Source organism: Vanellus vanellus (assembly GCF_965231255.1).
Source record: "Vanellus vanellus genome assembly, chromosome: Z".
Classification (NCBI taxonomy): domain Eukaryota; kingdom Metazoa; phylum Chordata; class Aves; order Charadriiformes; family Charadriidae; genus Vanellus; species Vanellus vanellus.
Genome location: NC_138908.1, coordinates 73,859,247 through 73,872,170, shown reverse-complemented (window position 1 = coordinate 73,872,170; position 12,924 = coordinate 73,859,247). Strand labels below are relative to the sequence as shown.

General features: G+C 41.0%; 1 protein-coding gene across 2 annotated transcripts in view; it reads right to left on the bottom strand.

The window, feature by feature from the left end:
- The window catches only part of PARP8 (poly(ADP-ribose) polymerase family member 8), a gene marked incomplete at its 5' end in the record, with an annotated part of 119,111 nt that overhangs the window by 51,521 nt on the left and 54,666 nt on the right, over positions 1 to 12,924 (bottom strand). For both annotated transcript variants that reach the window (XM_082497152.1, XM_082497151.1), the window contains 3 exons: positions 2,534 to 2,611; positions 5,070 to 5,140; positions 6,459 to 6,548. In XM_082497152.1, the coding sequence (XP_082353278.1) occupies positions 2,534 to 2,611; positions 5,070 to 5,140; positions 6,459 to 6,548 (239 nt within the window). The remainder of the gene's footprint in view (positions 1 to 2,533; positions 2,612 to 5,069; positions 5,141 to 6,458; positions 6,549 to 12,924) is intronic.

The following is a 12,924-nucleotide window of genomic DNA, read 5'->3' as shown; positions in this document are numbered from 1 at the left end:
GCTGTGTCTGAAGGGTCTGTGTTTAGAAAGTCTCAGTTTTTAATCTGAGACTTGATTCAGATTATTTTGTCCCATATAATGACAAAAGGTTGCATTTTTAAAGGAGATTAAGTGATTTACAAACCTAAATCCCATTGAAAATCAATAGGACTTAGGCTATTGAATCGCTTAGCTACTTTAAAGTATTTATCCATTAAATCCTTAGGCAGGATTACAAGCAGGTGCCTAGGAAGCAGATACAAATGTTTACTTTATCACCAAAAGGTCGTATCTTGTTTTCACTGCCCATCAAATACCATTTCCCATCTTCCATGGCCCTTGTTGCATCATCAGCTGCTCTCTCGTCTTTCCAGCTGTAACCACTCAGAAATGTTAAGAATTATCCCTGACCTCCACCTTTCCCAACGGTACTGCACACAATTACACCGGCATCTATTCCCTCTAGTTGCTAACGTCAATATTTTTGTCCCCTTTCTCTGTGGGCACAGCACACACTTGTCTCAAATGAAGTAGCTTGCCCTGCTTGTTCCCTGCATATACAGTCAACTATTTTGCCTTCCCAATACACCTGGTGCTCACTTAATAACTCTTACAATCACTTTATATGAAAAAGGACTGTTCTTTTCATATCTCGAGGGACTTTGTTCATTACCTAATTTCCTATTTATTTTCCGAGTCCTCAATATTTTGTTTCATTCTACAGGTCTTCTTTAGAAATTTGTCTTTTTTACCATGAATTTTTAAATTCAAAATTTCCTTTTTTGTCTCCCATTAAACACACCTTCTGCGATGTCTTTTTTTGTCTGTTTATTCTCCTTATTTTGCTTTTCGAATATTCAATACTCAAGACATTCACAAACATCTGATATACTATTTTTCTCGCTGATCTAACTGTATCTTTTTTGCCAGTTATAATTCCTTCAATTAAATGTATTACCTTAAAAAAATGACAATGCAAAGTAGTTTCCACTTCAAATACAAGACAACTACATTCTAACCAGAATTGCCTATTACACAGTTCTTTTACACTTTGCAAAATGATGTGCTGCTCTCTGTGTTCATATCTCATAGGCAGCGTTGATATTTATTCATTCACTTGGGCGCTGGCAGGCATCCTTAACCAAACGTGTCAGGGCTTGCTCAAGAAGTAAGTACTCCCAGCTGCTTGCTGCCTTTTCCTTCACCTTGAGGTTACTGCCCTTTCTGCAGTGTCGAAAAACTGAGCCAGTACGCACAACTCATCACTACAGGCCAAAATCACAAGACTTTTCGTCTCAGGCAGATGAAAAGAAGGCATCGCTCTTTGCACCGAAGTATGTGCACGTGGTCCTCCCCAGCGCTCTGTGGGGCTGTAGGAGTCGGCAGCTGAAGGGAGCCAATTCCTGCAGTCATTTCTAAAGTGAATATGAGTCAATACCTCATGTCAGTTATTTCTGACTCTGAAAATACATTATTTCAGTTCCAGTTTCAATATCACTTTTAATAGCTTTTTAGGGGCGTGCTTTTTTTTTTTGCCCTTTTTTTTTTTTTTTCTTTTTTTTTTTTTTTTTAGAGTGAAGCACCTCAACACACATTCTGTGCTCAAACCCTGCCATGCTGTTGGCTCTGCAAGAGAAGAGGCTCATCAGCATCCCACGCTCTCCGCACCAGCCCAACCGTCTGGCACCGCCGGCGCGCTCCTGCGGCCTCGGCTCTGCGCAGCCAGGGCACGGATGGCTTCAGCTGCCAGGCTGAGGTGGTGACAACTTTCATAAACAGCAATCGTAATTCATTACAATGCTCATCGATATAAACAGGTCTAATAACGTAAGTGAGGGATGACTCCTTTGGGGCAATAGTTGGGCTAAAAAGATAAGAAAAATCTGAATAAAGAGACTAGCAGCGTGAAGCGCTCTATCGACATGGCACAAGGAGAAGAGACGAAGAGGTTTTATTTCCCAATACATAAGAGAATGCAATAATAACTAATTCTGCTGAGGGAACAAGAAGGAAAGACACAGAGCAGTACATTCATCTAAAAATACGCAGCATTTTTCAAGGTGAATTTAACTGTAGAGCTCAGAAAAAGAATGGACTATTGCCTAGATCAAAATTGGTTTGTAATAACCATTTTTACCATTAAATTGCAGTGCTCTTGACTTTACAAAATGGCAATCCTCCAGAAGGAAACAGATTTGGATCCACCCTGACTTCCCATTTTTATCAATAATGGGACAAGCTTTAAAAAGTGAATAACTATTTCCTGAAAGTAAGCAGTTGCCTTCTATTTTCAAATGTTCTGAAGAGTACTTGCTTCTTCTATTCTCACAACTGTGCAAATGTAAATGAGCTAATCTTATTTTAAGTTTGATATAATTATACAATATAGCGTACTCAATATTTCAGCTATAAAATACTATGTATATATACACATGGCATTCTAGTCTACGTTGAATAAATGTAAGAAATTATTACCATAAATTTATAATGGAATGAACAACAGAAGCTTTCAAATTTAATTTACCGAAACTTGTGCAAAAATTTCCTCCATTACCTGTCCTCCATAATAAAATTCCTCAGAGTCATTATCTCCTTCAGAGTCTTCTTCAAGTGTGCTGCTGTGCCGTGACTCCTTAATGGAAAAGGAAAGTTAACAATGATTACAAGCGATATGCTTATCTTGCATTTATAGTTCTAATTATAACTACAGGAATTATGTTTTTACAAATAAGCTCATAGCACACTTTATCAAGACATCTTGAGTATCGTTTTTCCAGAAGAGCGCTATGGGCCTGTTTTAAGAATAGTGAAATATCAGACAAAACAAGCACCTACTAACTGGGTACACAAAACCACCCTGAATATATGTTGGAGAAATAATACTTTCTCTGGGAACAGACACAGAGTGGTATTTTAAAGAACTGGGGAATCCAGTAGACTATGGGGGGATACTTCACTCTGTGCTTTTGCGAAACAAAGCATAATTTACCCACCAAGACAGGTTCTGTATTTTAATTCATTTGGTGTTTCAGTGACCCAATAAAATTTTAGTTTACCTTATTCTGGTAAATCAATTCTAATAGATTAAGGAAATAATTCAAGTCTGAGCATGGGATCTCTGAAGTTCCTTTCTGCTTAAAACTGACACATTGCTGCTTAACTATTATTTTTAATAGAAGTACCAGCCTGTTGCCAGAAAAGTTCAGACTTAATTTTCTGACTAGCTCTGTTCTGAGACTTGAAAATTAAGGATTAGAAATAATATGCTTACCAAAGTAAAACCTGCTCTAAATAGGCTGCTCTGTGAATAATTGCACTCAAGTAAATAGAACTGATCCCGGTACAGACTGCAACTCAGCATGAGCTGAAGTGTTACATTCTGCTTCCCACCCATGGAACCTTTACTTATAATTATGTAATTGCTTGAAGATATTAATTCTTGTTTCGCACAATCCATTGTGGTATTTCTAGGCCCTATTGCTGACAAGGGTCCCCTAAGGAACACCTGTTAAAATCATAATTCTACACTTCAACCTGAACATGATGTACTTACTGCTTATTTTGTATTTATGTCCTGCACAGAACTGCCATAATGGAATAGAAATCACATGTATGAATCAAAGAACAGAAGTTACCCCTAAATCCCATATATTCATGAATGTCAAAAATATCCTTATCACCAATTTCTATGGTCAGACATTCTAATCCCATTTCCCTACCTTTGCCTCTAAATTCCTGCTCTATTCACTGTATGTATACATAGAACCAAAATTCTATTTCAGCCAATTTCACGGCAATTTTCCACGACAAGGCATAAAAATAATTTCTGCTTCCACTTCACTGAAAGAAACAAAGTTACTTTAGTCTTAGTTTTATAATAACCTTAGCTCAAGGGGAAGTCTGTGTTAAAACAGAACTCGGCTGAACGAAAATTCAACACCAACCAAAGAGAAACGAAACTCTCATATTAGAATAGCAAAAAACACATCCCATTCTAATCAAACTTCTAACTGTCTAGCCAACAGAAATGGACAGTGTTAAAAACTTTTTTTAAAGTTTTTTTTCAGTACTTTCATATTTACGTACCTCATTCAACTAAAAACAAAATAAAGGCTCAAACTCTGTCCCATAGAAGCTAACCATATCTCAGGCTTTTAATCAAATGGGTAAATTCTTCCCGCACTTTACTTTTTCCAATGTTTACCCAGCACTGAATTTAATGATGAGGCAGTAGAAGCAAAGTATTTCCAATGCAGCTTTTTATACCAAATCAGGTTCCATCTACTACAAAACCCAACCATACACATTAGCATATCTGAGCATGCTTACTTCCCCTTTCCAGGATCAAACATGTATTCGAGGCTAAAAAGCAGTCCTCAAGAAATTCAGCAGCCAATCTTACCGAAGGAAGTTTTTAAGGTCAAGCACCCAAATTCTTGATAGAGCATTCAATTTCTTGCTGGGGGTTGGAGCCTATCTGCTACTTTCTTTCAGCCTGTAACACTGTCAGGCCCTGTAGACTTCATGTTAGTGCCACTTCTTTCTTGAGTTAATGTCTCAGTGAGACTGGTCGGGGACCCATGCCAGAGGGACAGCACAAATACAGCCATGACTTCCTATTAAGGAAGGCCTTAATACTCCAGACACTACTTATGGTGAATAATCATGCAGAGGTCTAGAGCCTCCAGTGGGGCTGCTGTAGGCCGCACGAAGAAGCAGTGAGCTAATAAATGGGATGTGGTCCTACGTGCAAGAGTAGGTTAAAAGGTAACAGCATCATGACCAACTTCTCCAGGAAAGATGTATTTTTAGGGCAGACAGGGTCTACAACACTGTTGAACAAAAAAATGAAATAAACATCAAAACCGTAGTTCCTGGGATGGGAACACCCCTATTCCAAATAAACGATTCACTAGTTAATCCATATATGAAACCCAGAGAACTATGCTCATCTTCTAAAACATGTAAACGGGTACAGATTGCGTAAGCACACATTTGATAGGAGATCTATGGTATACACTCATATTTTATTATTTTCTGTTGTTTCTTAAAATAACTTCCTTTAAAATATGCATGCAAGAATTACATACCTCTCCATTCTCCCTCTGTAATTTTGATTTTATGGATAAGCAATAGTTGACATCACTGGTTTTTCTTAATTCTTAAAAGAAAAGGGAAAATAGGGAACATATGTGAAAAATGTGAAAAATTTTGCATATGCAGACTTGAAATACTTAGTTGCAGTAGTAGACCAAATAAGGAACAAAAAGTTACAGATACGAAAAGAATCAAAGAGTTTACAATACAACAGTCTAAAATTAAGAAACCACTACGTCTCAGAAGACTTGTATTTTTAACTGTGAAATGAAACTCAGCTGGTCCATCTAGATTTGTTTTTCCCAATCTGTGATTTCCAATTTAGTGTCATTCATTAATTTTGTATACTTTATAAAAGAACAAAAAATCAAAATCCCTCAGCAAAATTAGATCAGATCATCTTCTACACAAAACATAGGTTTTTATTCTATTTTAAATGACAGGCCTTATTTGTTTTTAAATTACAGAAATATTCACAAGTAAAATTTATCTTAAAACTTCTGACTATAATGGCCAGCTTTTGTTTGGGTGCACTGACTTCAGTAAATTTATTCTTGATTTATATCAGTATAAATGAGATCAGAAACTGAAGATCATATTGGTTTTCCAGTGGAATTCAAAGTAATTCTGTGTTACGCCAAAAAAAAAAAAAGCCCTAAAGCATTGTAATAATAATAAAAAGACTGCAAAGTCAAGTGTTCCTACCTGAAGAACTGCCAGATTTAAGACTGCTCTATGCAGTTTCTCCTGCAGCCTGAAATCATCAGGGAATTTGGCTGCTAAAATCTAAAAAGTCTCTATGGAGTATGCACAAATCTTTATTATATATTGTACAAATGTGCCTATATGTCTGAAAAGCATGCCCTTTCGTGTATGAAATACTTTTTGAAAGTATGGAAATAATTTCAAATGAGAGGTTCCCAAAATCACTGGGAAAAAATACACTTTTTTCCTATAGTCCGATTTAGTGCAACAGCTGAACCATTTTGTTTGAAATTTCCTGAAATAATTCACCAGAGGCAATGGTAGTTATAGACCGTTTCATCCCCAATGGTGAAGATTTAGTGAAGTTTTAAGCAAGTGAGCATGAAAACTTATAATTGGGAAGTATTAAGTACCTCTAACTGTATTCAAGGAGAATTGCTTTAGCACAGACTGCAAGACATTAAAAGAATAAAATACATTCTGCCTACACAATCATGGTGATCCCCAGAAGAAATATTTCTTCTACTCTAAAATGTAGGACAATTTACCACAGCAAGACTGTGAGAAAACAGCAAACTGTATAGCTGCACACATTAACATATCTCCCTTTACGTGCAGGCAACATCTTGTCTTTCCTCAGAAAATACGAACTTGATAAAACACTCAGGACAGATTACCTGTAGCGATTTGGTGGAAAATTACTGGAATTGGCTCTGTTGTAACTAACACATCTTCATCGTTATCAGAACTGGAAACATAAGTGTTATCTACGAAAGAAAAATGCCTCGGATGGTGAAGTCCAGTTGTGCTCTGCCAGCCCCTTCCCACGTTGCCCGTCCCACCCTTGTACCATAAGGAACCACTCGCCAGAGCACTATCATCTTGCTGGTGTGTTTTTCTTTTCGCTTGAGAATGCTAATGAAAAGAAACGTAGGAAAAGGGTAGAAGATTTGGACCCAAATCTTATACAAGCAAACCCCTGGATTCTGATGTCATGGCTTTTGTGAATCACACCAAGCACTGCCCTGAACCGTCCCACAAGGGTTATGGGGGTTTGAGCCAACCTTTTCCAAAATGAAGACTTGTTCTACACTTTTTTGCTGTGCCTGACACTAAAACTTAAGCTAGATCTGCGGTGCAGAGTGGAGGCTGCATTCAGAGTTGGGTGTTAACAGCCCATTATGCAAAATACCCGTGCCTCATTTTGCCTAGTCACATAAAGGTTGTTTGAAGTATCTTCTAATCAGTGGATAACCTTTCTTGTGCCTGATTCAGGAAAAAAAAAAAAAATTCCTCCCGCTTAACAAAAATGTTAGGTATGGATATGAATATGGAAAGTCACAGAATCACAGAATCACAGAATTATCAGAGTTGGAAGGGACCTCTAGAGATCATCTAGTCCAACTCCCCTTCTAAAGCAGGATTGCCCAGAGCACATTACTCAGGACTGCATCCAGGCGGGTCTTGAAAATCTCCAGAGAAGGGGACTCCACAACCTCCCTGGGCAGCCTGTGCCAGTGCTCTGTCACCTGAACCGTAAAGAACTGTTTCCGTGTATTTGAACGGAACTTCCTGTGTTCTAACTTGTGCCCATTGCCCCTCGTCCTGTCACTGGGAACCAATGAAAAGAGCCTGGCTCCATCCTCCTTCAAGCCACCCTTTAGATACTTGTACGCCATAATAAGGTCTCCCCTCAGCCTTCTCTTCTCCAGGCTAGAGAGTCCCAGCTCTCTCAGCCTTTCCTCATAAGGGAGGTGCTCCAAGCCCTTAATCATCTTAGTTGCCCTTCGCTGGACTCGCTCCAGCAGTTCCCTGTCCCTCTTGAACTGGGGAGCCCAAAACTGGACACAGTATTCCAGTTGTGGCCTCACCAGTGCAGAGTAGAGGGGGAGAATGACCTCCCTCGACCTACTGGCCACACTCTTCCCTATGCAGCCCAGGATTCCATTGGCCTTTTTGGCAACAAGGGCACATTGCTGGGCCATGGATAATTTGCTGTCTACCACAACCCCCAGATCCTTCTCCTCCAAGCTATCTCCCAGCAGGTCAGCCCCTAACCTGTACTGGTGCCTAGCATTCTTCCTCCCCAGGTGCAGGACCTTGCACTTGCTTTTGTTGAACCTCATTAGGTTCTTCTCTGCCCAGCTCTCCAGCCTGTCCAGGTCACGCTGGATGGCAGCACAGCCCTCTGGGGTGTCAGCCACCCCACCCAGTTTGGTATCATCAGCAAACTTGCTGAGGATACACTCTGTCCCCTCATCCAGGTCATTAATGAATATATTAAACAAAATAGGACCAAGTATTGACCCCTGGGGGACACCACTGCTTACAGGCCTCCAACTAGACTCTGTGCCGCTGATCACAGCCCTCTGAGTTCTGTCCCGCAGCCAACTCTCAATCCACCTCACTGTCACCTCAAGTCTACCCCAAAGTTTCTTACGAAATGTAGGGATTAGGCTGAACGGGGGTGGGGGGTGGGGTGGTTTTTTGGTTTGTTTTTTTTGATTTCCAACCAAATGCTTAGTAACGACAAACAAGGAGCAGCAAGTTTTTATGTAGTATCTGCAGAAGCTAATTTTGCATGAATTGCTGAACTGCCCATGAGAGTAAGAATATTTTGTTTTCGCCTGATCTGGGCTGAACTGAAACTTATGCTGTAGAGCAGAAAGGCTGACAATTAAGATAATCACAGATAAAGAGACAAATAAGATAACTGATATAAGGATTTGATCTGTCCTAATTCCAAACGCTCTGTTCCCACATCAGCAAAGTGTGGGAACTCTGAACTGTGTTCAGTTTTGGGCCCCTCACTACAAGAAGGACATTGAGGTGTTGGAGTGTATCCAGAGAAGGGCTACAAAGCTGGTGAGGGGTCTGGAGGACAAATCTTATGAGGAGCGACTGAGGGATCTGGGGTTGTTTAGCCTGGAGAAGAGGAGGCTGAGGGGAGACCTTATCACCCGCTACAACTACCTGAAAGGAGGGTGTAGAAAGGTGGGGGCTGAGCTCTTCTCCCTGGTGACAAGTGATAGGACGAGAGGAAATGGGTTCAAGTTATGTCAGATGAGGTTTAGATTAGATATTAGGAATTTTTTTTTTCACTGAAATGGTTATTAAACACTGTAATAGGCTGCCCAGGGAGGTGGTGGATTTGCGATCCCTGGAGGTGTTTAAAAAAGGGTAGATGTGGTACTTGGGGACATGGTTTAGAAGTGGTTTTGTCAGGGTAGGTTAATGGTTGGACTTGCTGATCTTAAAGGTCCCCTCCAACCTCAACAATTTTATGATTCTGTGATCACTCAGATGTAATTTTAAGCATACTGCTGCGATCTCAAAGCCTTTGACCACAGTGCTTCCAGTGAAATGTTGAAGATGTTAACATTAATTGAGCAGTAAATTCACTAATATCACCCTGTGTAACATTACTGAGTTCTTGGTTCTTGGCAGCCTGTAGCAAGACGGAGCCCTGGCACTGCCGCCCCTCTCTCGCAGGGGAGTGCCACGCTGCCTTTGCAGACCAGCAGCCGCACTGCCGCACACGGAGGGGCGCGCGGGGCTTTCCCGGGGCGGGAAACAGCCTTTCTGCCACATTCACATACATCCACTGAGCCTGACGCTATCCCATCACCTTCGCCTGCTTCCACTCCTGCGCGGTCCCACCAGGTAAACCGAGTGACCTGCGCTCAGCTCGGCGCACATCCGTCGGGCGCAGGCACCTGCTGCGGGAGGCCGGCACCGCTTTGCCCTGAGCTCTGCGCTCACACAGCAGCCCCCTCCATCAGCTCCATCTGTGTCTGCTTGGCTACGCGCTTGGCACAGGGACACGTTTTAGAGCCACAGCATCGTGTGAATGACACGGGGCTACTCCGGCCATCTGCCAGCATCCATTCCTTCTCCCAGTTGTGCCTATCGGCAGGACAGGCTGTGCAGCACGCCTTCAGGACAGCTGCATCTCACTCTCCCCACGAACCCCAGCTTTGCCTCTACCTGCATGTTCCACCTTGCTGTCATCATTGCGGTGTCACCCTCACCATGCTGAATGGCTCCGGGCATATACAACACAGGCCCATTCCTTTCCCAGTTTTGGGAGAGTAAATTATTACTATAGAGTCTAATGAGCTGGAATAACAGAGGCCGCCGCTTAGCTCTAAATATACCTAACACCTTATATATGGATGGGAGAAAGGAAATCCACGTCCTGGAACTTACTGCTGTATGAAAAAGTAGGAAAAACAATAATACATGCTGTACAGAATAGACAATTGCCAAGATATACATATATGGAAAAAAGGACTGCTCAATTACAGGTTTTCTAGATTTTAATTATATTTTTATGCCCATTGTCATTCTTTTTTTGGCAGCTGGACAATATTATTTTCACTGCCAAGTGCTTGTTTTCCTTTTCTATTTGGCAGCCATAAGATTTTTTTTCTTTCCTTCCATCAGTCTAATGAAACTCGAAATTAAGATACTAGTTTTGGTTTGCTTTCTTCAACACCCAGTTTCTAACACCCTACACCCAGGAGCACCTCCCCTCTTAAGTGGAGGACCTAGTGCCTGGACCTAGTGGAGGGATGCAGCAAACCACTCGCTGCCAAGCCGGTTATCTCCATCTCTGCTGCAGTCTAATGAGGTCTAAGAAAAGGATGCTTCTGTTAACACATGTGTAACGCAAAAATCACTGGGATAAGACTGCAGCAGTTCTACAAGTTTATGGCAGCCAACACGTACCACTCCGAACATATATTCATTAGCAAAACGCTTGCTGCTGTAATGGTTCTCACAGGAGTCATGATCCACTCATATTAATGGGACTTTAGTCTACTCATTGATGTTATATTCTATAACTGCTCCTTAGGAGCATTATTTTTCCCCAGTTGTGTCAATGTTATGAGAAAATAGTTACAGACATATTTTGCTGGAACTGTTATTACCTGCCTCTTAAAATTTTCAGTGATATTTTCACAATTTCAGCAACGTATATACAACTTTGAGACATTACTGTCTCAACACTATTCCTATTAACTTCTTCAGTGTGCCTTTGTGAGCATATTTTTAGCTTTCACTCATAATTATGAAACTTTCAAACACCTTCCATTATTGAAAGTTGTCATGTCATATTACTGTTCCCATAGGTATGATTTAATGCTCAGCTGTTTGTAATCTTTTGATGCTTTATGAAGCAATTCAGCAATAGTGACACACTGTTATCAGTGCCAAAGTGGTGATGCTGCATACATAACAGCAATGCAGGGAACTAGAGTATATGCAGTACCCAAAGCTCTTCCTATAGTATCTAAAATTTACCGGTGGTGGTATCACTTTTAGCTGAATGAACATCATTTGCATAGTAACTTAATCTCTTCTACTTTCATATATTTAGTGCATGCGTTAGCAATTTATCTGACGATCAACTCTGACAGCCTTGTCTCGCAATTCCAAATTTGATCCACTGTGTATTACACACTCTCAGTCTCCCGAGGATACAACTGTGGTATGGCTGTGCACTAACGGACCCAAACTTTGACCTGTAAAGATTTATCCTGCCACAAATTTCATTTGATGAGCACACGTTGCGCTGAACTCTATCAACTAGCAGCAATACTTGAAGATCATCGTCCAGTTGAGGAGGAGACGGAGATCAGCACAGAGCTTCCTAGACTTGACACCCTCGTACCCTGACTTGTCCCTGAAACATCCCTGCAAATACATGCCAGAGAAGAGAGCCACAGTCAGAAGCAGCGTTAAGTTAGAGATTTGGGATGGAGAGAGGAGACAAAGAATCTGGCTCACAAAGTCAAAATGAGTATTTTTAGGATCAAAGCTGTAAAATGGCAAAGAGTCATTATCATTCCTAACACACTAAACACCTCTTCATCACAAAGCAAACATAGATCCTGCAAAAGCTTGAGATATGAATGAAATCAGCTCTTCCAAAGCCTCGATCAGTAAACATGTGCAGCTGGTTTACGCCCCCCTCACCAAGTTAGCTACAGTGCAAAATGTTCAAATTCTATCTGGCTTTAAAATGTAGGGGGTAATGGCAGAGAATATTCATTAGGTTTTAGAGCCACCAAAGTCACTCAGGCGTGTAGGCCATCAGGGCATGCTGCAAATAGCATCTGTAAGGAAAGCTTGAGATTTGTCAGACAGAATTTTGCCAGGAGATAAGACCTCATGTGCTGTGGGAGTAACTGCTGGTTCAGTGCTCCAGCTTGCTATTTAGTTAGGGGTTCCCAGAGATCAAGTTTTGTGCCTTCATCATGGCTTAATCTCTGAAATGAATAAATCCATTACTGATGTTTAATAAAACAAACTATTAATAACATATGATGCAGGTTTTTTTCAGGTATTTGTCCTCCATTCATTGTCAGGACAATGTTGTAATCAGTAAATTAATTTGTCACCGGTACGTGTATTTTATGAATCTCAGTTTTTCCTCTTACTGCATGTTGAATAGATTATTATTACCAGCAGTTTTCCCTCCAGTTTCTACTGGTAAAAAAAAATCTCTCATGAAGGCTGTTAGCATTCTTCCATATAATGCATTCCATTTAGCATCACTGCTGATGCTGATTTCTCTATATATCTGCTTCAACATTCTGGTGTTTTGAACAGACATAGTCTACTGCTTATCAGTGAAGAAGATCAAAGCCTCACTTCTTTAGAGATTCTAAAAGAAACAAGAAACATTTCTTTTAGAAATATTACAGAGATGTTACGGCTAAAGATCAAAAAAGGCCAGAGATACTCACACTATTAAATACTCTCAGGTCCACAATACACAATCCAACAGTACTACCATGTACCTTCACTTGCACTGTGCCTGTCTGCCCTCGTCCCCGCTTCCCTCTCCTGCTTCTGCTAACCTCTGTGCCACCTGAAGTGCCTGTGCAGTCTCTCCCTGAAGGGAATTGGGGAAATCAGCCAGCTGAAAACTTGCTTTTGCTCTGGCCTGGTTGATTTTCATGAATAATTCCCCTTGCCCAGATTGGCACCACGGTTACGCAAATGCTTTTCGCCAACCCAGCTCAGAGCATGCACGGGAGGCAGGACCGAGCAGCTGGGAACAGCTTTGCAAGCTGACCTTACCAAAGACATACCCGAACAAGAAACCCTTGGCTCCAACAGACCCTGAGAAGC